Here is a 27,359-nt window from a genome sequence, read left to right on the forward strand (position 1 = left end):
CGGGCCCCGCCCCGCCCCGCGGCCACGCCCACCGCTTCTCGCCGGTCGGCGCAGACGCATTGGGCCGGGATGGAAGGGCGTGGCAAAAGGGGCGTGGTGACGCGACGTGGTGACGCAAGGGAGGGGCGGGGCGGGGCCGGCGGTCGGGGCCGCTGTCAGAGCCGGGACCACGAGCGGGGTGTGCGGACGCGCCGGTGGGTTCCGCGGCGGGGCCGGACGGTAGGGCCGGACCTAGCCGGGCGGGAGGGCCGGAGGCCGGGGCTGGCACCGGTACCGGAGCGGGGCGGAGGTCGCGCTGGGGGCCGCGCTGGGCCGGTCGCCCGCGGTCGCGCCCCGGTGTCCTTGGCGCCGCCCGGGCGCCTGGGAGGAGGGGAGCGAGGGGGGCGGGACCGTGGCGAGATGGGCAACCTTGCGGCCAATGGCGAGGCTCGGCTGCTCGCCTCGGGCCTGTAGACAGCGAGGGACGCCGAGCCCGGGCGGCGGCGGCGGGCGGTGATTGGGGGCCGCGGGGCGGAGGCGGGCCTGGCGCGCCCCCGGGGCCGGGGCGGGGGCCCCCCGCCCGTTCCCGCGCGCCTCGCGGCGCCCCCGCGCCCGCCCCGGGCCGCCCGCGGGGCCGCTGCGTTCCGTTTGCCCGGTCGGGGAATGCCGTCCGAGCCCGCGGCGCCTCGCGGGCATCTCTGGAGGGCTCTGGTGGGCCGGGGTCGGACACGGAGGAGCATCACGGAGGAGCGGGCACGGAGGGTCTGCCCCGGCCCCCGCCCGCTCTGAGGCCCTCGCCTGCCGCGGGACCGAGGGTGCCCGGTGCTGGATCAGCTGTGGCTGCAGCCGGTGGCTCTGGCCCCGACGCTTCCTGGAAGGTGCAATTCGTGCTGTTTTTAACCTAGGAGGTATCCCTAAGTCGCAAGTCCTTACCAAGTACCTGCCTTCTAGGCTGATGTCCCCAGCCTAGCTGCCGGTGGGTCACATTTAGCACTTTAATCTGCTTATGGGCGCGCTCTGGGCCGTCATCTGTTGTGGGCATTCTTGAGGTATGACCTTTTGGTGACGTTTGGGCTGTGACTGGCTGCCCCTCTACACGCTCCTCAGTTGGCACTCCCAGTGTGACCTTTGCATTCCTGTGTGACCCTGATATTCCTTATCTCAGACTTGGTTTCCTACGTCCTTGCTTCTGGTTTTCTATTTTGATCCAACTTGCAATCATCCCAGCTCCAAGCTTGCCTGTCTCTGACCAGGCTCCTAGCAAACCTTTCCTGCAAGAGATCTTCAAAGAGCAGCTAGTTCTGCTCACTTTGGGTCAAACTCTGGCATTAATCTCACTGTTTTCCAGAGAGGTCACTGGATGCTGCTGAGTGACAGCACCAAAACTGGTTATGAAACTGGAGATGATGATGCTACTTCTGTCCTAAAGCTTTTTCCCTCCCATATGCATGCCTGTGCTCTGGCACCAGATTCAGTTGGCTCTCTGAAATATCATGGAATCACGGAATGCTTTGAGTGGGAAAGGATCTTAAAGATCATCCAGTTCCACCCCCCCACCATAAGCAGGGACACCTTGCACTAGCCCAGGTTGCTCCAAACCCCATCCACCCTGGCCTTGGATACTTCAAGGGATCCAGGGGCAGCCACACATTCTCTGGGCAACCTGTACCAGGGTCTCACCATCCTCACAGGGAATAATTTCCTCCCAGTATCCCATCTAAGCCTGCGCTCTGGCAGTGGGAAGCCATTCTCTTGTCCTGTCATTCCAGGCACTTGTCTAAAGTCCCTCCCCAGCTCTCTTGGAGCCCCTTTAGGGACTGTGGGGGTCTCTTAGGACTCCCTGAAGCCTTCTTTTCTCTAGGCTGAACATCCCTGACATTCTTGGCTTTTCAGAAAAATAACAGTGTGTGTTTTGCTGTGTAGATCTGATGAAGGTGAACTGGGAGAATCCTCAGTGCTGTGGCACTTGTGGTCCTGCACCTGCTGACCTTTCTTGCCAGGTGTTATTGTGGCAGGGTGGAAACAATGAGTGGTTCCCTTTTTCCTATGGTAAATCTGTCAAACACTTTGTCTGAATTCAGTGACTCTGGGTCTTCCTCAGGCTCTTTGAACCAAAACCTTACAGTTTGTAATGGGAAGTGTAGTCCCTGCCATGCTGGGCAGCCAGAACTACAGAATCACAGAATATGCTCAGTTGGAAGGGACCCACAAGGATCATCAAGTCTAACTCCTGGCCCTGCTCAGGACCATCCCCAAGAGTCACTCTGTGCCTGAGAGCACAGTCTAAACACTTTTTGAACTCTCAGGCTTCATGCTTTGACCACTTCCCTGTGGGGGCTGTTCCAGTGTCCAGACATCCTCTGGGTGAAGAGCCTTTTTCTAATATCTAACCTAAACTTCCCCTGATGCAGCCCTTGGGTCCTGTTATTGGTCACTACAGGGGAGAGATCAGTGTCTGAACTAGATTCAGCAAGACAAACCTGGAAGGCTGGCTAGCAAAATGCTGGCCATGAAGGTGTGTTCTTTTTCTAGTCCCTTGTGAAATTTCATTTTAATCTGGTGAACACATGGTAGCTGCTTTGACATTGGGCTGCTGCTCGTTAAACTGGTCTGGGATATGGAAACCAGCCAGCTGGGTCACCTCTAGCTTTGGGTCCTGCCTCTTGCGGAAGGAGCTGGGTGGAAAGGGCAGCTCCAAGAGGAGTTGCTCCAAGTGCCTGCACTTCCTTCAGGATGTTTTCCACTGCTTTCCTTGGGCTGTGGTGGTTCGTTGGATGTGCGTAAAACCCCATGGCTGACCCTGTGCAAACCCCCTGGCTATCCCCAGACCTCCCAGGACATGCCCTACTGAAAGCTGCAAGGTGTCATACCTTGCAGCAAAAGTAGGAGCACACCAGCTCGGCGTTACTTTTCTGGGTTCTCTGAGCAGGGGAGAGCCCCTCTCTGGGTCTTCCACCTGCGCTGATATTCTTGGGTCTGGGCTTCTGAGGAGCAGCAGTCTTTCCTGGAGCCCACTTCTCAAGTGCTTTGCACTACTATACCCCTACTTTGCAAGCGGTTTTCCCTGTAGATGGTTTCTTCCCAGCTTTATCCTGGTGCACATCACAACAAACTAAGAAGAAAACCTTGGCCAAGCAGAGTGGTCATAGAAATGGAAGCCCAGACCAACCTGGGAAGGAGAGTGGTGGAAGAAGCTGAAATCAAGCGATGTGGGTGGCTTTGGTGTGCAGTGGCTCATTCGAGGCCAGTGCTGGGTATCCACCAAACAGATTTGCTTCGCACTGTCGTGACAGGGGAGATGACAATGCCATGCTGCCAGGGATGGGAGAGGCAGACCTGGCCATGCCGAGTGTACTGAGCAAAAACTGCATTTCCAAGCCATCAGGGACCTGGCTGTGGGACAGGGTGGATGGATTAATCCAAATTAAAAACTGATCCTAAGCTCGGTTCTCCGTGCTCAAGGAGGGGGTGGTCTCTGTTCAGTGCTCTCCTGCAGTAATTTGTAACCCACTTTTCTGTTCTCCCTCAACAGGAACTTGTGTGAGGCAACAGGACAAAAATGCTTAACTTAAGGACTTGTGCAGCAAAACTGAGGCCGTTGACGGCCTCACAGACTGTAAAGACAATTTCCCAACACAGACCGGCAGCACCCAGGACGTTCCAACAGCTCAGGTGCTACAGTGCACCGGTGGCTGCCGAGCCATTTCTGAGTGGGACTAGTTCAAACTATGTGGAGGAAATGTATTATGCTTGGCTGGAAAATCCCAAAAGTGTACATAAGGTAAGGATCAACCTTGCCAGGACGTCAGCTTCACTTTTCTGTGTTTCTGAACAGTGGGTGCAGGTAAGTGCCACCTCTTGAGGAGTGAATTCGTCAGTAGGGGCTGCATGTTTGTGGACGGTCCGTCTGCCTCACTTTGCCCGAAACAAACAGCAGTGATTCCTTGAGCAAGAACCAAGAGGAGCTTTTGCTGTTCAAGAGGAAACGCCGTGGGCTTGGAACATGGGCAGCATCCTGGATCACAAGCGGATAAAGGAATGGCTTCTGGGAATCCACTTGTAGCAAGCTCCCAATGCTGTATTTTTTCCATCTCTGGTGGCTCATCAAGAGGATTGATTCCGAAATGGAGGATGGGGAAGAGGGGCAAGGAGGGTATTCTCCACATTGTGACTGGTTTCCTTTTGTCTCAGGCATGGGTGGTATTCTGTGTTGGGGCAGATGTAGCTAAGCTTGACTTTGAGCTTGTGTGTGTAAAGCCAGATTGCTGATCTGCAGACTTGGCCTCATTCTGGCCTTGTGTCTTGTGTGGACTCCACCTTGTTCCAGTGACCTGTTACCAAGATTCCTTCCCAGCTCCTCTCTGCACTCCTTTGTCCTCTCTGTGCTTTTTCATGGATCCCTGATGCTGAGCTGCTGTGCTTGCTGGGCTGGGCTTGCAGCTGTCTCTGGTTGTGTTGGCTTGCAGGCTTCATCAGCCTGTGTGCCCTGCCCAGGGGAGGAAAGTGCCACTCCTGTCCTTGATAAGCATTGGCCTCTATCCTGCCAGATGGAGGGTCAGATCTTAGGGTGGAGCTCTTGGATGGAGTCAGGCTGTCACGGGGACCTGGCTGAGGTTTTTCTATCCCTGTGTAGCCCAGAGACCAACTGTTCCTTGCTGTGCTGTGTTCCTCCAGGGAGGAGGGACACGTTCAACTGGGAGGAGCTGGAGTGTCTTTGCTGTTGTCACCAAAAAACCTCTGAGGCTTCCTGCTGGTGTGATGGTCCCAGCTGAGCACACTGAATGCATTTCCTCCATGTAGACACCAGGGGTTTACGCTGCAGAACAAGCTTTAGTGCTTAAAATAGGGAAAGGAAAAAATAGGTTATTTTAGGGCATTTTCTGCACGGAATCCTTTAGCTGAACTCCAGTTTTCAAGTCCGATGAACAGAGTTGGATAACAATAACAGTAGAATAATAAAAATTAGAGAAGAGTGGGAGAAAGAGGAGGTGAAGGCATGGGGTATGGGTGCCAGTGGGCTGCCATGGGGTCAGTCAGTGCTACCTGCTTCTGGGACTGTGTCCTCTTAAAAGTGGGGACACCATCCTCCTGCCCTCCATTTGACCTGGTTGGGTGCTTGGTACAGCCCACACTGTCTCCCCATACCCTAAGCAACATCATGGGTGCTTCAGGGAAGGTGGCCAAACAGCTGTGGCTGCAGGTGGGTGGTACCTGCATACATCTCAGGTAGGTTCAGCAGGAACACAGGTCTCCCCATGGATCTGTACATGAAACAGCCCTTAACACAGACTCTTAAACTTGCCAATGTGTGGGATTTTAAATTGAAAGAGGTTTGATGACCCCATCACCCTCAGAAAACTGAAGGTCCTTGTCGAGGTTGATAAAGGACACAGCAGTGTGCATAGCATGAACCCATTGGTCGCTACTTGACTACCTGCTCTCAGCAAAGGTTAAATTTGCCTTAAATTTGGTTCAGGCTACTCCTCATCCTCCTGCAGCCCTAAGTTCTGACGTTCATCATCATCTCCCTGCTGGAGCAGGAAGTGCTGCCAGACCTGCAGACCATGCCAGGCAGGGTTGATGCTTCTGGAGCCCGTGGCAGGGGAAGGAGCAGGAAGCAGTGTGTCCCTTACGCATGTCCCAGCCTGAAGCACTCTCAGTGCCTGCAGTGGATGGGAAATGTCGCCCCTCTTCCCTTGCTGTGTATGCCTGATCTCCAAGCTGAGAAACTGGGACATGACAGTATGAGCCCACACCCTTCTTCAGAAGCTGAATCTGGTAGAAGGTGCTGGTTTGGCTTGGTGAGCTGGTTTGGGACTGTTCTCAATAGAGGAGCCTGCCCTGAGCGTCACTCACAGAACTGAGCTCAGGATCCCCCTAAAGCCTGGACTATCCTGGTGTGTGGCAGGCAGCTGGTTCACCAATCCCGCTTTGCCAGTGCATGGAGGAGCACTGGGAAAGCCAGTCCAGGCTAATGCTCTGTGTTGCAACTGTGGGACGGTCTAAAAATGCCCTGAATCTGAGCTCTCTTGTGCCCAAAATGTATATCTATGTATCTTATACATCTATACAGGGTATAAAAGTGAGTGGAGCACTCACAGAGCTGCCATGGGCACAGGAAAGTCAGAGGACAAAAACCCCATGAGTTTATTACTGCTGTTACCTTTGGCAAGTGCTGGATTAAGTTCAAAGTTCTCCTTCCCATGATAAAGCAGGACAACTCTGATGGGGCAGCCTCTCCCATGGGAGATGTGAGCTCCAGAGGCACCTCTGTGCTCCCCAGAAACCCATGGGATAGCCCTTGGCTTCTCTTGAATTTAAAACCACATCAGCAGGTTGAAAGCTGACGTCTTTATGGCCCTTATCACGGCCCTAGCCTGCCCTGTGCCATCCAGGCATCATTCTGTGGAGCAATAAAGCACTCAGGGAAAGTGCCACACTTTGTTTGCAGAGTTTAAAGTGAACTTTTTCTTCCAAAACAGAAGCTAATTGCAACTCCAAGAGAAATGAATGGCAGAAGGGAGAAGGTTATAAAGGCAACACCCCTGGCTCCGTCCCTGTCCCCATCACCCCCCTCTCAGGCTGACAGGTGCTCCTTTTCTCTTGCCTGTCTTTATTTGCCAGTACATGGACCAAACTTAAACCTCGAAGCAAAGTATCCAGCCAGGTTCCTCTCCATCCCCAGGGCACAGAGCCCATCCCTGGGTGCTTGTCCCTCCGTTTGCAGGAGCTGATTGCTTTGGGAGCACCCAGGAGCTCTGTGAGGCTGTGGAAGGGAAGAGCTGGAATGGAACAAAAAGCAGCTCTCCCTCTTTTCCCACTGAAATTTCCTTTAGCAGTCAGAACAGGGTTGGGTGTTTTCTGTCTTCTCTTTTTTTCCCCCTCGGGGAAGTGGTTGTTTATCAGTGTCAAAATGGTCCAGATCTTATTTATATTCCTTTAGCGTGACCTGTTTCTAAATTTATTCACCATGTGCAGTCATGTGATGGGACAGTGGGGTGTTTGGGTGAATTGGGACTGGAAATACCTTCCTGGGGCATGTGATGGGTGCTGCAACTGGAGGAGCTCCGGGGGAACAGCTGAGCTGGGGCGACTCCAGCAAAGGGCAGATTTTCAGTCCTTTCCACCCTGCTTCCAGGGGACAAAAACTTGTTTTCTGCCCCAAACAACCTCTGCTTTGAGAGCACTTTTCTACTTGATTTAGACACTGGGGATGGCTGGGCTTTGCCCATCTCCAATTGCCAAGGCTGTATTTGGTGTTCTCCAAGGTGCAGGATGCCAAGCTCCCAGTTGGTGGAGAAACCCTTGGGCTGAAGCCAGCATGCAAATTCCATGGGATTTGTTTGCTCTAGCAGCTTCCTGGGTCTGTGCTGGCACAGCTGCTGTTCTGCTGTGCCCTCATCCTTTGCCATCATTTGGTGGCACATGAAATGAGGCACACACGTGATGGGAGGATGTGGATTGGACTTTTGTTTGGCCATGCTCTCTCCTTCCCCAAATCTGTTGGTGCTTCTGCAAGGAGACTGGTTAACTTGGGTTTGACCTGGGACACTTCCAGGCTTTTCAGACAGTGCTGGAAAAGTGTGACAGTACACCAAGTCTGTCCATGGCTTTTTTCTGGTGTTTTGGTTTGTTTTCTTAACACCTAGAAACGCCCATCTGCAATGGGAGCAGGAGTGGAGGAGGCAGCTGCTTCGTTCTGGGCATGGGAGAGCTGGAATGGGAGTACCTCTGTAGTGCTCTCATTGGTGTCACCAAAAGGATGGGGGAAAACTGAAGAAGAGATAGAAAAATAAAACCATTGCTGGTTGAGGGTTGAACAACACAGCTTAAGCTGGGATTTAGGTCTCCGGCCATTCAGACCATGGAAAGAGGAAGAGGTGTATTTGATTACAGGGCAGAAATATTTTTCAGAAAATACTGGGGTATTTAGAGAGCAGTGGCCTCTCGGGGGGAGAAGGAAATGAGCTGGAAGTCCAGGCTGGGGCTTGTTGCTCAGAGCAGCAGTTCCAAGAGCAGAGCCAAAGGATGGGGTATCACTCTGTCCTGTCCTGGTGCCACTGCCAAGGGAGGGGTGGCTCAGGGGTTGGCCTCATGCCAAAAGAAACAATCCAGATGGATGGGAGGTGGGATAGTGATGCAGCTGGAATAGTGGGAGAGCTTTAGTGCTCTTTTGTTCAAGGCAGGTGGGTGCTTTCAGCAGCAGCTGCATGGAGCTGAGGTACAGGGGAGGAGGCAGTTCTGTCCTCTGCTTTGGCAGTAAAGTTGAGACTTCTGTAACCTTGACTTGAGGAGGTGTTTGGACTGCAAGTGAAGACCCTGGTCACCACTCTTCTTTCCTTTTTCCTAGTCGTGGGACATCTTTTTTCGCAACGCCAATGCTGGAGCTGCTCCAGGCACTGCTTACCAAAGCCCCCCTCCACTGACTACCAGCCTCTCCACCCTGTCCCAAGCCCAGTCCCTGGTTCAGGCACAGCCTAACGTGGATAAACTGGTGGAGGACCATCTTGCAGTGCAATCTCTCATCAGGGCATATCAGGTAAGGGGACTTTGTGCCGAGGAGGGTCACGTCTTTCGTAGAGGGGCTTGCAGTGGCTGAGGTGGGCTGGAATTAGTGTGAATGATGCACGTGTTTGCATGGAGAGCACGCAGGACAGGAGCTGGGCTGCCTCGTTAGGAATAGGAACAGCTGCTCTGTTGGAGCAGAAACTCAGCAATACTTTGCTGGACAATATGAAGATTAAAGCTATTGTCATCCAAATTGGGTGGCAGGGAGGGGGAGGTCTTCTCCACACTGGGTGGTTTGTTGCTGTCTGGAATGCTGTCCCGGTGCCAGGGGCTCCTGCCATGCTTAGCAGTGGCATGGAGCACCCATCCTGCTTCCTCCTATTGCTGACAGAACTTCCAAGGTCCTAAAATAAAAGGTCACCACCCTACAGGGAAGAATTTCTTCCTGATATCCCATCTAACCTTGCTCTCTGGGAAGCCAATCCTCCATATCCTGCCCTTCCAGGCCCTTGTCCAAACTCCCTCTCCAGCTCTCTTTAGGCACTAGATTGGGCTCTGAGATCCCTTGGAGCTGTCTCTTGTCCAGGCTGAACACCTCCATCTCTCCCAGCCTGACTCCAGAGAAGAGAGGCTCCAGCCCTTGAAGCATCTTTCTTGTTCCTTGTTTTGGCTTGTGTTGCATATGTACACTAACAAACAGCATGGCTCCTATGGGGGAAAAAGGTGTTTTCTCCCACTGATTTGAGGATTTTCTGTGTACTTGCAAACTGCTGAGGTAATCTGAAAGCCACCAGGTGTCCCCATCTCAAAGCTGTTTGCTGGACTAAGTAGCCTCCTCGTCCCTCTGAGAGCATCCTGGCCATGGGAAGCAGCACGGTGTGCTTCCACCCAATGTGGATGCAGACCCAGCATCGGAATTCCTGGCCTGACTGCTGCTGCCAGGAGCTGTCAGGACTCCCTTTGTGCAAAAGCTCTTTATTATTTCCATGCCTGGCCCTTCACAGGAGAGTGCTTCAGCTTCTGCAGTGGGCTCCTCTCTCCAGAGGGATGCTGTGACCTGCTGCAGAGCTGGGCAAATGTTCCTCAGACACGTTCCTTGGCCTTTCAGGAGCTACCGCTGTCAGTGGCAATGCCTGTTTTCTCTGCCCTGTTGACAAGAGAACACCTATATCTGCCAAAATCCAGAAAATTCATATAATCTCAGAATAGTTTGGATTGGAAGGTGTCCTTGAAGTTTATCTTGTTCCACCCTGCTGTCCCCCTGCATCAGGCAAGGACACCTACTACAACCTTTAAAGTTGCTCCACAAGCCCCATCCAACCTGGCCTTGAACATGAGCCAGGGAAGGGGCAGCTACAGCTTCTCTGGGCAAATTGCCTCTTCATGTGCCTGTGATTCTTAGGAGGAGACCATCAGTGTGAAGTTACTGCATCTGTAGAGAGGAGCTGCCCAAGCTGGACACTGGGAAAGCATCAGGAGACCCTTAGACCCTGTCTCTGCTGTGAAGGAGCTTGCCATCCCCCTGTACCCCTGCCAAACCTGGTGTCAGGTAGAGCAGAGCAGTTCTGATGGCTGTTGGCACTCTCCTATGTGCTGCATGTGACAGTAAACCCAACTTCTGCAGGCTTTAGCTGCAGCTAGAATTGGGGTAGCTCTGCAGAAAATGTAAAGAGGGAAACTCTGAATGAAATTTTCTAACTTTTTTTTTTAAAGGAATGTCTCTTCAGTTAACTTGTTTTAATGACTAATCTGTGTTGTTGCTTCCAGGTCAGGGGTCACCACATTGCAAAGCTTGATCCTCTCGGCATTAGTTGTGTAAATTTTGATGATGCGCCAGTAACTGTTTCTCCAAACGTCGGTGAGAATTACTCTGCAAATTAATTCTAATGTAATTTAACTTTTTTACCCCTCCCCTCTTTTGTTTTTCTCTCCCTTTTGGTTCCTGTTCTCCTTTCCATTCCTGATGCATTTCATAGATTCGAGGGCATCATGTAGCACAACTCGATCCACTGGGCATCTTGGATGCAGATCTGGACTCCTCCCTTCCAGCCGATATTATCACATCCACAGACAAACTGGGTGAGGGCTTTGAGAGCAGTTGGTGCTGCATTGCTTGAGCTCCCCTCTCTTTCACAGCTTCGTAGGTAGATTGCTTCACAGGCCAGGGGTCTGAAGTTTCCTTAGTAATGATCACTCTAAAATTGTAGTTGCCGGTAGCAGCAGCAGTTCAGTCCTGCCACCCTCTGGCTGTCACTCCAGTACTCAGCTCATGTTTCTTCGACCAGTACCAATCAGTGTTATCACTGATCTTGCTCACCCAGAAGCAAAACCCCAGAAGGGCTGGAAGCAATTGCATCTTCTAGAAATGCAAAGCAGAGAGGTTTTTTGTTGGTGAGAGCTGGAGACCTGTTCTCTCAGCTCCTGTTGCTGCCCTTGGGGACCCTCAGAGCTGGGAGTGAATGTACTGGGTTCATCTCTGCAGGGCTGAGGCTGCCCTCCTGAACTTCCAGCTTGCCCCGGCATCTGTAAATCCTTTAATTGCCCTTTGTCCAAGACTGAGCTATGAGTCCCTACTGGTGATCATAACAAGGAAGCTTTGGGATGCATTCCCGTCTAAGTAGAGAGGTGGAAATTCCAATGCGTTTGAGTGAGAGCTGCATGAGTGTTGTACAGAAGTGTGTGTGGTTCCCAGGACTTGAAATCCTGATCTGAAAGTGCTTAAACCCAGCACCTCTCCATGTGCTTTAGAGCTGATCTCTGTAGTTTGCTACCATTCTCCTAGCCAGGATGAGGTTGCTGAACTCTGTCACCTCACTGGTGCTTCCCAGGGTGGTTCCCTGGCACTCCGAGTGCTCCAGAGGCATGCTCATGCTCCTAACGTAGAGTAGAGCAGCAGTGATGATTACTAACCTCGCCAATCGAAGCAGCCGATCAGAATGCACGGTGCATGTAAACTGCCTTGATTCCTTATTCATCTGCCAGCACAGGGACACCAGCCCTGGACCTGCTGGACCTTCGGACAGGATTACATGTACCAGGAGAGGTAGGGAAGGGAGTAGGTTTTGGTTGGACCAGTTCACTGGATGATGAGGAAGCTGCTTCATCCCATAGTCTGGACTCTGACACCCTTCTCACTGTGGTGGGAAGCATTCAGCTGTAGATAGTCCATAGGCACTGGCTGGAAGGAGCCTCAGCATGGGATCTCTTGTGTCTGAGCAAACCCTTAAGCTTAATCTCTGTTCCTTTTTGGCTTTCATATTAAAAAAAACTGTCATTGTGGCTAGTGGTGTTGATTTGCTTCCCAGGAATCCATGAACTCATAGGAAATAACGAGGCCTGGGAACAAGATATAATGGTGGCAGCTGCCAGCTCATGCTGGGGTTGTGTCTCATGGTGGAACCCCAGACTCAGGTGGCTAGGTCTTAGCAAAAGACTTTGTTTAACTTGCTGTAAAGTATTATTTATACTGAGTAGATTTTCCCTTGATATTCTTATCTTGGAAAACCTCGTCTAGTCAATCCTAGCTGTAACTGAATGAACTTAGCTTGCAAATAGTGTTCAGGAAGTGGGGAAGGAGCTGTGGTGGTGCAGAAAACAGAACTCCAGCTGGGCCTAAGGTTGGGTGTTGCCTGCTTGTGGCAGAAAAAGCTAATTTGTAAGCAGATCCTGCTTTTTTTTTTTTTTTTTTTTTTTTTTTTTTTTTTTTTTTTTTTTGCTTTGAAGAAATGTGTAGCACTTGACAGAGTGGTTAATAACAGGAGTGGTTTTGAAACTTGAAAACAATCTTGTTTCCTCTTTCTGAACAGCGAAATCCTTTAAAGGTCAGCTTTTGTAGTGTGATCACATTTGCCAACAGTTTTAAGTGGCAGTGCTGCAGTGCTGTGATTCAAATGAGTTGGATGGTTAATCTCAGAATTACTTCTTCTTAATTACCTTTTGTTTAGCAACTGGTTTGGTTCTGTTTTGGAAGCTCTCTTTGGATTAAGCAGTGCAGTCTTTGGGGAAAATGTCAGAGGGAGAAAACCTGCCCAGGGCTACTCAATCTGGGAAGTCATGGGGCTGGAGCCACCCAATTCCCCTTTCTCTTGTCTTTTCTATTTAAAAAAAAAAAAAAACAAAAAAAAAAACCAACCAAGTAATCTCATCCTGGTCTTCCACTGCAGCTGGTCTGGCATGGTAAGTGTGTAAAACAAGGAGAGGATGACTACAGGAACTCAGTATGATCCTGAAAATAGAAAGAAAGAAAGAAAGAAAGAAAGAAAGAAAGAAAGAAAGAAAGAAAGAAATAGTACCTTAGCACACTGAAATCCAGGTGGTGTGTGGAAGGCTGTGTGTGTCTAAGTGTCTGTCTGTCTGTCTTTCTCCCCGTGGAAGGCAGCTGCCTCTGCCTCATTCCAAGGGGAATTGATGGAAATCCTCCTCCAGCTCAGGAAGAGCCAGGCGAGCCCCTGTGGGGACCTGGGCTTGAGGTGCTCCCACCTTCCTTTTCCCCACTTTGGGGAAGTGTCTGATTTTCCCTGCTGACACAAATGACAAGTGTTTCCAAGGCCTTTTTGTAACCTAGGTGAGATTGAGGCACTTGGGTCACCTAACCTAGCTGGGCAGGCAGCTCTGGTGCTGCATGCTTGCCCACTGTTGCAGTGTGTCGGCACTCCTGCCTGCACCAAGCATGCTCCAGAGAGACGGCTGTGCATGCCTGCTGCGCTGCCATCTTTTCTGTCTTCCTCATGATCTGCCTGCTTGTCAACACCCCAGTCCTCCTCCTCTGTGCAAAGGCAGCACCCTTACCTCCGTGGGTTGACCTTGAAATCCTCCCAGTAGCATGAGCAGAGCAAACCCTCTGGAGCAGGTGTTGGTGGGAGGCAGCTCCCGGCTTCTGTAGAGGGCCCCACTCCCTGTGATGCAGCTTGGCAGGATGCTTTCGGTGGTGGCAAATGAAGATGCCAGGCCACCCTCTCTCCCATCAAGGTGCAAGAGGAGATCTCAAACCATGCAGCTCAACTACTCCCCAGTGTCTGATGCCCCCTTCCCCTCCTGCTCCTCCCTCCTCTCATCAGACTTCCCACCAAGATTCCTCTTCTGCCTAGTGTGTAGTCATCCTCCATCCCCACCCTTTTGCCTCTGATGGATTTTGCCTGTATTTTAAATACTGTATTTTTTTGACTTGTGCTTTCCATTACTAGTTTTCACAGTTCCAGATTTTTTTTACTAACTTTGACTGCATCTCTCTGTCTTCTCCCTTTCTGCATCCCCCCTCCCTGCCCTCCCCAGACCTTGCAGTGTTCAAGGAGCGGCTGAGAGTGTTAACAGTAGGAGGTATGCAATTAATGAACCCTTAACCCTCTGGAGTGCAGGACTCTCTTTGAATAGGTTATTCTGGGCATGAACTGAGCTGGTAAAGTGGACCACTCCCATCTCCCACCACTCCTGAGTTTTGTGGCTTGTTTTAATTTCTACTCAAAGTCTTGATGTAGGAATGTGGTTAGTGACACTTTGCCTTGTATAAATCCTCAGTTTGAGCCTTGCTGGCCTTTTCTATACTGTGTTTGCATGCCTGGCTTGCTGGAGTACATGTTTTGTTGTGAATATTAATTTTACAAGGCCTCAATCTCCCTCATTGGTTCAAGACTCCTAAAAATCCAAGCTATCTTCTCCTGGTTTTGTCGCAGGAAAAATTTGGCAGCTCGTCCCTTGCCTTCCTCCATCCAATGGTGTTGCTGCCTATAAATACCGAGTGTTGTCAGAGCTGTCAGGTTGCAGCAAAGAAAAAGCAAAGATGCTTAGATGTCCTAAAACTCCTCGTAAAATCTGATACTCCCCAAAGTGTGCCAGAGTGTCTTCAAAGCATCACAGCAGAACAAGCCAAAGCCCTGTGCTGCAGGTCTGCAAGCTTCAGCAAATTACTGAGGATTCCCTGAAACCCTTCAACAGGCAGTTTGTGTGGGATGCTCCCTGCGGCCTCTCTCTGGGATTCCTGTTTGAATGGGAACCAAAGAGAAGTCCCAGAGACATGGGGCCAAACTCTCAACTCCTGTCTGGTTCAGTCTTCCTAGGCATAGCTCTGGAGCAGAGCTGCTGGGGTCTGGCTTCATTCTCTCTCATGGGACTCTAGTGAACAGCAGTGGCAGCCAGGAATGTGTCCCCTACAGGCTGACTGGAGCGTTCCCAGTTTCTGGTCTCGCCCCTCAAGGCTGCACAGGAATGAGCCATGACCAGCCCTGTCATCATGGAATCACAGACTGGCTCAGGCTGGAAGGGGCCTTTCATACTACCCAGTCCACTAGACCAGGTTGCTCCAAGCCTGGCATTGAACACTTCCAGGGATTGGGCTGTCTACAGCTCACTGTCTGTTCCTGACCAGACAGCAAGGGATAGACTTGTAAGATGAAGTTCAGTGAAGGGGCCAGCTCAGGAGGGGCTGGTTTTTGCCTCCCATTCCCCTGAGGAAGGTGGGTTACACTGCCCTGCCCTGCTTAGATGGTGTTCCCCATCCCCTCTCTAAAAGAACAGGTCCTCTAAAAGCTCCCTCTCTAAAATCTGGGGTCCTGGGCTGGTTTGGAAGAAGCTGGGAGGAGTAGTGGTATGTGTGTCTACTGCAGCTCCTGCCCTGGGGTTAGGAAACACCTTGGGACCAGGCCTTGTTGGGAGTGTGGGAGGGATGAGCAGGAGCCTGAAAAAGGTGCCAGGGCTGTAGACTGACTCCTTCATCCAAGCTCCTGCTTCAGAAGGGTCATGGGACTCTCCAGTTCCTGGACCTGCTTCTGCCTTTCTGCTTTGGTTTAGCGAGGTCAGCACTGTCCCTCCTCCTCTGTGCCTCAGTTTCCCCAAAGACAACCATGAGCTTCAGCAGGTAGTGAGGCACCTCTGATGGCTTTGGGGTACAGCAGGACTCGCCTGCAGCCCTAAATCCCAGCCTCCAGCTCTTGAGGCCTGCTTGGCCCTCTCCAGGCCCAGCTGAGCTCCCCACAGCCCCATACCTTGAGTAGGAGCTGCCTCCAAATCATCAGCTGCCAGCACCAAAGGGTGGAGGTTTGCTGAGCAGAGCTAGGCAAAAGCTCTAATTAAAAAGCTGTTGATTGGGATGAAAGGGTACCTGGGCCTGCCCCCGGGCTGAGCTATTCAGGAGAGTCCATCAGAGCCCTGTTGCCTTTTCTCTTTCTTGCTTCTCTATCTCTTCCTCCTTGGGGTTTTGTCTGTTAGGTTGTGTCTGTTTTAACTGTTTTCTTCTCTGAGTTGACTCTCCATTTTTAATTCCCGCCATGTGCCGACACCTCTGATGTGCTCAGTGACTCCTCAATTCCTGTTTCTTTTCTCTCCCCTTTGTTATAATTTGTTGTGTGTTTTTTGTGTTCTTGGGGTTCCAAACTCCCTGACTCACCCTGGATTTTAATTGCCCATTTCCATGCATATACATTGCTTTGTGGTACATTTCCTGCGGTGCCTTCCGTAATAACTCATTGTTTGTGCTTAATGTCTTTTTGTTTAATTATGGCTTGGTTTTTATCCATATAAACCTCCTTCATGCTTATTATTTTTTTATGCTGCTTTTTTTTTGTCCCTTCCCCACTTCTCCCAAACGTACCTGGTCCCTGTGTGACGGTATCCACGTCCCTCTTCCTTCCTTCTTTCTCTTGCTTCTCCCACCCATGACAAATGCTGCAGGCTTTTATGGTCTGGATGAATCTGACCTTGACAAAGTTTTCCACTTGCCCACAACCACTTTCATCGGTGGAAATGAATCGGCTCTTCCACTCCGGGAAATCATCCGTCGGCTGGAGGTGAGGAGGGCAGGGGTCTCACCAGATCTGTGTGCAGCCAGGGGCAGGGGCAGAGCAGTTGTCTTTGGGAAGTCCTGGGGCAACCTGCACATTTTAAGATTTTCAGTTTGGGAACTGCTTCTCGGCACTCGCCCCACTCACAAGAGTCACCTCGAGTAACCTGCTCAGCTCTGATTGTCTCCAGCTTTCTGCTGCATTGCAGCAATGCACTTGGTTTGCCCAAGGTGGAGCAAACCCAGGTAGCTGGATTTTTTTTTTTTTGAAACCTCTCCAGCTATGCTTTCCTGTTTGAAGCAGCAGCTGGTACTTGCAGAGCACCAGAGTGGGCTGGAGGCCAGTGATCCCCTCTTCAGGCACTGCAGCAGTGTTGCTGTCCTGCATGGGTGTCCATCAGAGGGTCTTGGTGCAGGTTTGAGACCCCTGGGGCTGGGGCTTCCAGCTCGTACAGGCAGTTCCCCTTTTCTGCCAAATTTCATCCCCTCCTGTGCTTGGATTGATCTCAAGTAGCTCTCAGGCACGCTGCAGGCTGCTCAGCTGAGACTAGTTGACCTTGGAAGAAGCAAAACTGTGCCAACATCTTAGCCCATCTGCAGGAATGGGCTCCTCATTATGGGAGGAGCTTCTTCTGATTCTCCCCTGCCCTGTGATACAGGATTTTGGACTGCTTACAGTGATGCCGTGAAGAGGGAAAATCTGTCCTCTGAGGTGGATGTAAAGGGTTTAAGGGACTGATTGTGGGCCCCTCAGGGAAGGGGAATTAAACAGCTTGATGCTGGGTCATGTGCACGGTCTGAGCTGCCCTGCAGCATCCTGAAACATGTCCTGCCACATCCCCCTTGAATACAACTCAGACAAGGCTCCTAAAGTGGGGCTACTGCAGGGCTGGCAGCTAGATTCCCCCAGGATCCCCCTCCAGCTGCCAGGCATGAGGGTCGATGTCTTTGCTGGCATGGAAGGGCTGTTTGGCTGAAAGGGTAAAGGGGGAAATGAAGAGCCGCTGGCCCTGTGAGCCAGCAGGGTGCTGCAAGTGCCAGTCCTTTGGGGGTTTGAGGTGCTGAAGCCCTGGCTGCTGTCTGATGGCCCCTCATTTCCTCTTGGAGCAGATGGCATACTGCCAGCACATTGGTGTGGAGTTCATGTTCATCAATGACCTGGAGCAGTGCCAGTGGATCCGGCAGAAGTTTGAGACCCCAGGCATCATGCAGTTCACCAATGAAGAGAAGCGCACGCTGCTGGCCAGGCTGGTCCGCTCTACCAGGTACCCTGGGGGTGGGGGGGCTTCACCTTCTCCATATCTTCCCCAGGAGGTTTGCTCCCAGCCAGAGGGATGCAGTCACCAGCTGAGTCACATCTTGACATCTTCTGTCCATCAGCTTAATGAGCAGGTTGACGCCACTGAGCTGCCAGTCTGGCAGGCTCAGGTGCTGGCAAACAGCCTGAAAATGTGGACGATCCTGAAAGAAAAGGTCTAAAAATAAGGATTAAGTGCAGCATGGTGTTGGAGTGGGGGGAAATGGCCAGCTGAACTCTGTGGGAAGACACTGAAGTGACTGTTGAGCTCTGCATGGTAGCAGCTTGAGCATCAGTCAGTGCTGTGGCTCCCTTGGTGCAGTCCCTGTCCCTTCTCTGCTTTCTGCTGTCATTGATCCCTCTCTCCCTCCCTTTGCCTCCTAGGTTTGAGGAGTTCCTCCATCGGAAATGGTCTTCAGAGAAGCGTTTTGGTCTGGAGGGATGCGAAGTGCTGATCCCAGCCTTAAAGACCATTATTGATAAGTCAAGTGAGAAGGGAGTGGATTATGTGATCATGGGAATGCCCCACAGGTAACCTTGCCTCTAGCCATGGTGCTGCTTGGTGCGGGCAGAAGGTGGGGGGATGCTGCTGGGGTTTGGCACTGGAGGGCACACTGGTTTCTACCATCACCAAATTGATCTTGGTTGGTGATGAACCTCAGCTGGAGAGCTCAGGCCTCGGCTGCTCTCTGCTCATCAGGATCTTTCCAGCTTCTTGTAAATTCTTCTGGAGAGGGTTGGTGGCTTGAGGTCAGAGCTGGAATCATGCTGGATTCCCAGCGCCTACCCACTCTGGGGCATCTCAGCAAGTATGTAGGATGTGGTGTTGGCCAGACCATCCCTGTGCTGAGACATCTTCAGACTCCTCCTAGGGAGTCCCTGCATCTGGGTAACCTCACAGCCATCACAGGAGGTGTGGCCTGTGGCAGTGAGGGTTGTAGAACACCATCAGCATTCAGTGGCTGTCAGCAGTGGCCTTGCTTTTGCAGGGGACGCCTGAATGTTCTTGCCAATGTGATCAGGAAAGAGCTGGAGCAGATATTCTGCCAATTTGACTCCAAGCTGGAGGCTGCTGATGAGGTGAGCTTCTCCCCTGCCTGCAGCAGGCTGCTGCTGCCTGTCCCTGAGCAGTCCCCAAGGGCTGTGGCTGGATTGTGCCACTGCTTCTGGTGTAACTCAGTGGCAGCGGTGTTGCAAGGATTTCCATGTTGCAAGCACACCTGGATGATGGGAGCCTGTGTAGGGGTGTGCCAGTACTGGTCTGTCCTTGCCTGTCCTGGGGGTGACATGTGCCGTTGTCTCCAGCACAACCTTGGCTGTTGGCAGCTCTCCAGGACAGGAAGCAGCCTTGGGGTGGTTGCTGAGAGGTGGCCAGGAGCAGAAGTTTATTTGTGCCAATGGTCCCCATCTGGGGTTCTAAAGCAGCTCCAGAAGCAGCTCTGTCACTGCAATAAACTCATGCTCCAAAGGTTCATCATCATAAGCTGGGATGATTTGGCTTTTGGGAAGCTGGGCTGGGCTGTTTTGATCCTGCCATGACCTTCAGGGGGATTTCAAGGTGAGAAAGCAGCAGCCTGGGGCCTCGAGGTGCCCTGACGGGCTACCTGGCTGCATATTGGGAATGGTGCCATGGATGGCCATGCTGCTGCAGTGTGGGTAGAGCTCAGGCAAGCGTTACCTGTTATTCAGGGTCTTTGCCCAACCCACCGCACTTGCTTCATCCCCCACACCTTCAGCTGTATTTAGATGGGCTGGGTGCATGTCTGAAGTTGGCGGTGGTTTGGCACCTGGAACAGGCTTTCCTGGGTGCCAGTTCAGCTCCTGCAGTGAGTGCCTGCTGTGTTGTGGCAGTACCTCCAAAAAATGCTCCCCTCTTCCAGCCTTGGGTTCAGCACTCCTCTGTCTCCTTCCACGCCCCAAAAGCTGCTCATGCTCCTGGGGTGACTCTCTTTTCCCTCCACCAGGGCTCCGGTGACGTGAAGTACCACCTGGGAATGTACCACCGGCGGATTAATCGCGTCACTGACAGGAACATCACCCTTTCCTTGGTGGCAAATCCTTCTCATTTGGAAGCAGCTGATCCTGTTGTTCAAGGCAAGACTAAGGCAGAGCAGTTTTACTGTGGAGACACAGAGGGAAAGAAGGTGAGTGCTGCTCAGGTGTGTGTAGTGATGTGGCCTAGGCTGGATGGATTTTGGTGGAGACAGGCTGGTGGGAAAGTGAAGTAACTTGTCTGCTTTCTGTTTGGTGTGCCCCTTCCCCTGCTGTCACCCTGACTTTGCTCCCCCATCCTTCCCTTTTGTTTTTGGAGATAACTTTGGGAGGGGCTTGCCCACCCTAGGCTCCCATTGCTGCTTTCTTCATCTCTGAACTGAGCTGGGCTGTGGGCACAGCAAATGCACAACCCCTGACTGGAAGACAGGGACATGAGGGGAGCCCCAAGGCAATCCAAGCACCACGCCTTGGAGGGCTTGGCAGCAGGATCTCAGTGTGACTAGAGATAACCATTCCTGGGACTGGGAAAGCTGGAGCTGGCAACAGAAGGCAGTTCTCCACACCCCGGTGGGAAGGGGCTGTGGGGAGCTGTTTGCTGTGTGATTCATTGCAGACCTGTCTCCAATCCCAAGAAGTGGAAGAGTGAGATCCAAAGTGCTTCCCTTCCTCCTACACCCCAAGGGCTGGATATAAATAGACTGATCCTGTCCTCGCCTGGCAGGCGGTGTCCTTAGCCAGCCCCTGGGATGGTGGCAAAATAACGTCAGTGGCTCTGAAGCTCCTGGGCCCGCTGCTGCCCATGGGGCTTCTGGGCTGAAAGTGTGAGAGAGCAGGGCTTCTTCTCTTCTTCCCCCAGTGAGAAAAAGGCTTTGCTCTGGGATGTGTGTATTTGGGAATGGGACTTGCTGCCCAGCTGGGGCATACCGGGTGTTGTTTTGCTGTCTGCTTAGGGTGCCCCAAGTGTGCTGCACTTGCTGGGGGGGGTCTGGTGGCCACAGTCTCTGCCCAGTGGTGTGTCAGCCATGGCTGACTCCCTTCCCATTTCCCATCCCCTGGGAAGACATTGGATGTGTTGATGAGCTGCTCTGTGTCCTTTCTGGGATGCTGAAAGCTCATGGGGAGGAGAGCTGGGCCCTTTCCTGGTGGTGCCCTGCTCTCTGTCCCTGATGACCGCCACGGCTTCCCATCTCCCAGGTGATGTCCATCCTCCTGCATGGAGATGCTGCATTTGCAGGGCAGGGCATTGTGTACGAGACATTTCACCTGAGCGACCTTCCGTCCTACACCACCCACGGCACTGTCCATGTTGTGGTCAACAACCAGGTGAGGAGCAAATTCCCTGTGCCTGTGGGTCCCTGGCACAGCTGTCACTGCAAGCTCTGGGGCAGGGAGTAGCTGGAACCAGCAGAAGCTTGTTTCCCTTGCCGGTGTTCGTGGCAGGAGCCCTAACCGGGGGTCAGCAGGGGATACTTCTCACCCAACTGCTCAACAGCAGCAGCTTTTGAGCCCAGTCTGGTGCAGGTGATACAACCTGGTGCTCAGTGTGTGAGGTCTGACAGGGCCGATCCTGTCTACTGCCACGGAAGCCAGAGGTGTTTCACTGGGACCAGCCTGTCCCCATAGTTGCAGCAGGTGTCAGGATGTGCCACTGTGTCCAGACACAGGAGACAGGCAGGTCGTGCATGCACAGCCCAGCTGCTGCAGCTGAGCAGCTGTTGGAGCTGTGTGGACAGTTTCCTGGGACAGCAAAGTGCAGCTGCCTCACGCTGAGCCAGCTGTGATATCAGTGTCCAAAGAAGGAGCTGCATAGCAAAGCTGTATCCCAAATGCAGTTGGTAACACTGTGCTTATCCTGTTTGCCCTCGCTTGCTACAGATTGGCTTCACAACAGACCCCCGGATGGCCCGCTCCTCCCCGTACCCCACCGACGTAGCCCGTGTGGTCAACGCGCCGATCTTCCACGTCAATGCAGACGACCCTGAGGCCGTTGTCTATGTGTGCAATGTGGCAGCAGAATGGCGAAGCACCTTCCACAAGGATGTGGTGGTGGACTTGGTGAGGAATGTGGCACAAGTCCCTGAAGCTGGGACTCTGCCACGGGTGTGCTTGGGTCCCTCCTGGGCTGTTTAGGACCCTCCCTCACATGACCCAGGTAGCTGCCAAGTGCTTTTGGAGTGGTAGGTCACAGGCAGGCATCTTTTTTTTCCTGGCAGGTTTGTTACAGGCGCAACGGGCACAATGAGATGGATGAACCTATGTTCACGCAACCCCTGATGTACAAACAGATCCGGAAACAGAAGCCAGTGTTGCAGAAATACGCAGAGCTGCTGATTTCCCAGGGGGTGGTAAATCAGCCGGAGTATGAGGTACCATCTGCGGGGCCTGAAAGAGGAGAACTGCTGGTGGCATCTCCAGGGAAAACTACTTTCGTGGTTCAGACCTGGGTGTGAACCATATGAAGGGCCCACATGGGCCTACAAGAACCACGTTCCTGTGCTTGTAACCTAAAGATGGCAGAGCTGTGCTGGGGTTGGACGTGCGCTGCAGACCTTGCAGCGATGGAGTTCAGAGCCAAGGCTCGTCCTTGAACTGTGCCAGCTCTGAAAAGTGCAGGAACATCTAGTTCAAGGATCACCCTGTGATCAGTGTGGAACAGGCCATGCAGCTCTGGGCCACTGCAGCACAGGCAGGTCTCAGCGCTCAGGATTGCTGTGGCCACGGGTATCTGGGGCAGATCCTGTCCCGGTTCTGCTGCTTGGGCGGCTCGGGATGCAGAGGCTCCGCCAGCCCTGCTTGCCCTGGCATCACCTTTCAGCATAAGTAGGGTTGGACGCAAGATGTCAGCTCTGAGCGTAGCAGAGCTATGCCTTGGGGTACAGGGGTCCCAGCTGTGGCTGTGTTCTCTGAGGCTGAACTGCACAGCTCTGGGACTTCCTGCAGTGGGGACCACCTCTGTCCTCCAGCACCCTTGCAGGCTTACCAAGGTCCTCAGGCTCAACACCCTCGTTTGGAGATCCCCCGTTAATGTTTTTCTGCCTCTTGGTTCTGCCTTTCAGGAGGAAATTGCCAAGTACGATAAGATTTGTGAGGAGGCCCATGCCAGATCCAAGGATGAGAAGATCTTGCACATCAAGCACTGGCTGGACTCACCTTGGCCAGGTAAGGCACTAGCAGCGAGTTGGAGGCCATAGCAAGGCACCCGGCATCTCTAGATCCATGGCAGAGATTTTCTAGTAAGCCACCCCACAGGGGAGGTTAGTAGTGCTCTTCCCGTTCCTGGTGTCTCTGCCTTTGCTTGAGGGTGTCCGTGACCTGAGGTGTTCCCATGGATCTGGCACATCTCCTGCAGCATGGTGTTTCTCCTTTGACAGGCTTCTTCACTTTGGATGGGCAGCCCCGGAGCATGACCTGCCCTTCCACTGGCCTCAATGAAGAGGACCTGACGCACATTGGTCAAGTGGCCAGCTCGGTGCCAGTGGAGGATTTCACTATCCATGGAGGTAGGAACTTGTGAAAGCTGTGCCAGACTGGGCATTTGTTCCAGAGAGATGTGACACGGGGCTAGGATGTGGCCTGGAAGGAAGGGACATATTGGACTGCTTCAATATGGGTGGGCAGCAGGAAAGGGTGGGGATCCTCCCCCTGGGTGCTGCATTCTTGAGACCCTGCCTGGAGCTCTGGGGGCCCCAGAACAAGCAAAACCTGGACCTGTTAGAGCAGCTCCAGAGGAGGTCTTGAAAATGATACCAATGCTGGAGCCCCTGTGCAGGAACTCTGAGAGAGCTGAGTGTGTCTAGCACGGAGGAAAGAATGCTCCAGGGAGACCTTAGAGACCCTTCCAGTGCCTAAAGGAGCTTCCAGAGAGATGGAGAGGCACTTTGCACCAGGATATGGAGTGACAAGACAAGGGGGAATGGTTTCCCACTGCCAGAGGGCAGTGTTACACGGGATATTGGGAAGGAATTCTTCCCTGAGTGTGGTGAGGCCCTGGTACAGGTTTTCCAGAGAAGTTGTGGCTACCCTGGAAGTGTTCAAGGCCAGGGTGGACAGGGCTTGGAGCAACTTGGTCTACTGGTAGGTGTCCCTTGTAGCCCAAGAAATCCCTCTGGTGGGGGTTGGGCTGGATGATCTTTAAGGTTCCTTCTCACCCAGACTCTTAGGAGAACTTGTTCATGAGGGAGCTATGGGTAAGGAAAGTGAACAAAGAAACAGCTCTTCTTTGGAGCTGATCCTTCCCTGCAGTCCTGATTCCTCATCCATGATTCATCCCTCCAGAAGAGGTGAATCCATTCCTCTGCCCATGGCACTTGCAGCCTGTCAGTCCGTGGGCTGGTTGTGGAACAAACCTGGTGTCACTGGAGCTCTGACCCGTGCTGGCTATGAACTGGCTCCTGTCCCGGCAGGTTTGAGCCGTATTCTGAAAACCCGTGGGGAGATGGTGAAGAACCGGACAGTCGACTGGGCCCTAGCAGAGTACATGGCATTTGGCTCCCTGCTCAAAGAGGGCATCCACATCCGCCTGAGTGGCCAGGACGTTGAGAGGGGGACATTTAGGTAAAGCCCTGCTTTTGGAGGTTTCAAAGGCAATTCCAGCCCTTCTGGAAGGGATCCAAAGGCTGACGATGAAGTTACTCTTCTCCCTTTTCCAGCCATCGCCACCATGTCCTGCATGATCAGAACGTGGACAAGAGGACCTGTATCCCCATGAACCACCTCTGGCCCAACCAGGCTCCGTACACTGTCTGCAACAGCTCCCTGTCAGAGTACGGCGTCTTGGGTGAGTGCGTAGGTCTGTGCTCACTCCCCAGGGTGAGGCCGCTCTGGAAGGGTAACCCAACCCTCTCGCTGCTCTTCCGTTCCTCAGGATTTGAACTGGGCTTTGCCATGGCCAGTCCCAATGCCCTGGTGCTTTGGGAAGCCCAGTTTGGGGATTTCCACAACACTGCTCAATGCATTATCGACCAGTTCATCTGTCCCGGGCAGGCCAAGTGGGTCAGGCAGAACGGCATTGTCCTGCTGCTTCCCCACGGCATGGAGGGCATGGTAAGGACTCCCCTGGCTCACCCTGGAGGTGGAACCCTGGACAGCAGTGGCGCTGCTCATGATGTGGCAGTGCCTGACTTCAGGTTCTTCATGCTTGCCTTGGCCTGCAATGACCATCCCCCCTTCTTGGTCCTCACAGGGTCCCGAGCACTCCTCTGCCCGCCCAGAGCGATTCCTGCAGATGTGCAATGATGATCCTGATGTCTTCCCTGTGAGTGGTGGCCCCCATGGTGTGGTGCTCAGCCTGGCCCTCCTGTGCCCTGGATTGGGCTCAGTGGAGGGCAGCAACACCCGTGTGGGCTTAGCACAGTGGGAGCTGATGGCAGGAGGCATGGGATGCCTTGGTCTCATGCTGGCCGGAGGGTTTGGTGAAAGAGCCTGAACCCGGTGCCCAGGCTGCACCTCCACGGAACCTGGGGCTGTGGCGTAGTCCAAGGGAGAGGTGGCTCTGAAAGTGGCATGAGAGGGGGTTGCTGGCCACCCCCATGGCCAGACCAAGGTGGAGGGCACAGCCCTGGAGCCTCTCCCAGATCTCTGTGGGTCTCCGTGTGCTCCGAAGAGTGAAGGAAGGGGAGGGAGGAAGGAGGGGAGGGAAGGAGGGGAGGGAGGGCTGGGGACCACTCCTCTGCCTGCTGCTGGAGCCACAAGGCCAAGAGGTACCTTGTGTTTCCTGAAATCCCCTCACCCGTGCTGGCCAAGGCAGAAGCTGGATGACTTTGACGTGCGTCAGCTCTATGAGTGCAACTGGATCGTCGTGAACTGCTCCACTCCAGCCAACTTCTTCCACGTCCTCCGGCGCCAGATTCTCCTGCCCTTCCGCAAACCGGTCAGTGCCAGCAGCTCCGTGCCCAGCTTGGTGCCCAGGCAGGGCGCTGTCTTCCTGCTGGATATTTCCCTGGACTGGGATTGGGCTGGGGGCAGCTTCTTCCTGCACCTCAGACATGGGCAGTTGGCTGCTGCCTGGCCAAGGACCTCATGGTGCTCAGGACTGGCTTGGCGCTTGATGTGCGGCTGCTGTCTCGTGTGGGCTGCAAGGGCTGTGACCCCTTCCCAAACTCCACGGGGAGCTCAGGGCTGTTGGAGCCAACAGACACTGCTACATAACCTACTTCAGCCAGTTTCAGTCAGCTCCAGCCATGGGACAGGCAGGTCCCTGGTAGCCCCTCCGCCTCTTCCCCAGGGGACATCCCAACTGGGATGGTTGGTGCCGTCAGGAATGGGTGCCCAATGTAGCAGAGCACTGCAGCTGAGTGAGAAGCAAATCTCTGGCAGCTGCTTCCTTGCTCAGGCAGGATGGGCAGGGGAGGGCAGGCAGGTGGCTGCTCCAGCGCTGGCTTGCAGGGGAGGTGTTTCTGGCAGGGCTGACCACCTTGCTCTGCCTCTTCTCCCCCGCTCCAGCTGATAATCTTCACTCCAAAGTCGCTGCTGCGCCACCCCGAAGCCCGCTCCAGCTTTGACGACATGCTGCCAGGTACAAGTAGCACAGAGCTGCCTGTGTTCCCCCGGCGCCGCTCCGCAGGGTGAAGGGTAGGAGCCCGTGGCCTTGGGTAAAGTCTGCCTGGCAGCAGCCTCCCCGTGCTGGAGGCTGGCCGAGTGAGGCCAGGGCCTTCTCCTTGGCACACCAGAACCTCATTAGGGCTGAGCCTGGCACCCTTGGGAGACTTGGCTCCATGGTGCTTCCTCCATCAGCAGCCACTTGCCCCTGGGATTTGGCAGCCCCAAGTGGCATGTGATGGTTTGTAGTGGGAGTTGTGCCTGTACCTAGGTCAAGTGACTCTGCCTCTCAGGGTCCTGGAAGGGGCTGGCATGGGATGTGGGTGCAGTGGCTGCTGGCACAGTGCTGTGAACTGCTGTGGCTCAGGGTGCCGTTCTCTTCCTTGTCAGGCACCCACTTCCTCCGTGTCATCCCTGACAGTGGCCCTGCAGCCCAGAACCCCGAGCAGGTGAAGCGGGTGCTGTTCTGCACTGGCAAGGTGTACTATGACCTGACCCGCGAGCGCAAGGCCCGGCAGATGGAGGCCGATGTGGCCATCACCAGGGTGGAGCAGGTGAGCAGGGTCCTGCTACCGCCATGTCTGCGGGCTGGGGGTTCTGCAGCCCCTGAGACACTGCCCCATGTCTCTTGTGACACCACTCTGTGTCCCCCGCAGCTCTCCCCGTTCCCCTTTGACCTCCTCCAGCGGGAAGCCCAGAAATACCCAGCTGCTGAGCTGGTGTGGTGCCAGGAGGAGCACAAGAACCAGGGTTACTATGACTATGTCAAACCCCGGCTTCGCACCACCATCGACCGTGCAAAGCCTGTCTGGTAAGGATGCAGGGGGTGGCTGAGAGGCTGGGAGGGAATTGGTCGGTACAGACCCTTCTCACGGCCCACCTTCTCCCTGGCAGGTATGCAGGGCGGGAGCCAGCAGCTGCCCCTGCCACTGGCAATAAGAAAACCCACCTGACAGAGCTGCAGCGGCTCCTCGACACAGCCTTCAACCTCGATGCCTTCAAGGACCTGGCCTGAGCGCCGGCGCGGCGCAGCATGCTCCTCCATCTGTCTGTTCGTCTCTCTGTCCTTCGCTCGCCTCCCCCCCTCAACTACAGATCTTGTCAACCCCACACTGGTGCCTGGAGTCCTTGTCTGCCTCATGCCAGGGTGGCTCCGGTGCAGCCACCCTGGGAGCATGAGGGTCTGGGGGCTGCCTGCTGCCATGGTGGGTAAGACCCATGGCCCCCCAGACCCCTGGAATATCTGGTCCCTGGGGCTCTTCTCTGGGGGTG

At 53.7% G+C, this 27,359-nt stretch overlaps 2 protein-coding genes across 5 annotated transcripts in view; both read left to right on the forward strand.

The window, feature by feature from the left end:
* ZMIZ2 (zinc finger MIZ-type containing 2) overlaps positions 1 to 27,359 on the forward strand; it is a 40,901-nt gene that overhangs the window by 6,145 nt on the left and 7,397 nt on the right. The gene's annotated exons all lie outside the window — the stretch shown is intronic.
* OGDH (oxoglutarate dehydrogenase) lies at positions 125 to 27,197 on the forward strand. 4 transcript variants are annotated; one of them, XM_068174317.1, is made up of 24 exons: positions 138 to 194; positions 3,512 to 3,760; positions 8,330 to 8,518; positions 10,255 to 10,345; positions 13,759 to 13,803; positions 16,150 to 16,265; positions 17,369 to 17,523; positions 17,940 to 18,086; positions 18,545 to 18,635; positions 19,520 to 19,699; positions 20,745 to 20,873; positions 21,426 to 21,605; positions 21,764 to 21,916; positions 22,607 to 22,709; positions 22,922 to 23,050; positions 23,954 to 24,104; positions 24,200 to 24,327; positions 24,415 to 24,593; positions 24,733 to 24,804; positions 25,297 to 25,419; positions 25,992 to 26,064; positions 26,478 to 26,641; positions 26,744 to 26,898; positions 26,982 to 27,197. In XM_068174317.1, exons 2-24 carry the CDS (start codon positions 3,539 to 3,541, stop codon positions 27,100 to 27,102), a joined length of 3,096 nt encoding a protein of 1,031 aa, XP_068030418.1. In that variant the 5' UTR covers positions 138 to 194; positions 3,512 to 3,538; the 3' UTR covers positions 27,103 to 27,197. The 4 variants fall into 4 exon arrangements, with proteins under 4 accessions (XP_068030419.1, XP_068030418.1, XP_068030417.1 ...); XM_068174316.1 differs by lacking the exon at positions 10,255 to 10,345 and adding an exon at positions 10,464 to 10,566 and having other exon boundaries at positions 173 to 194; XM_068174318.1 differs by lacking the exons at positions 10,255 to 10,345; positions 13,759 to 13,803 and adding an exon at positions 10,464 to 10,566 and having other exon boundaries at positions 125 to 194.

The sequence above is a fragment of the Anomalospiza imberbis genome, chromosome 28 (assembly GCF_031753505.1).
Source record: "Anomalospiza imberbis isolate Cuckoo-Finch-1a 21T00152 chromosome 28, ASM3175350v1, whole genome shotgun sequence".
In the NCBI taxonomy this organism is placed as follows: Eukaryota; Metazoa; Chordata; class Aves; order Passeriformes; family Viduidae; genus Anomalospiza; species Anomalospiza imberbis.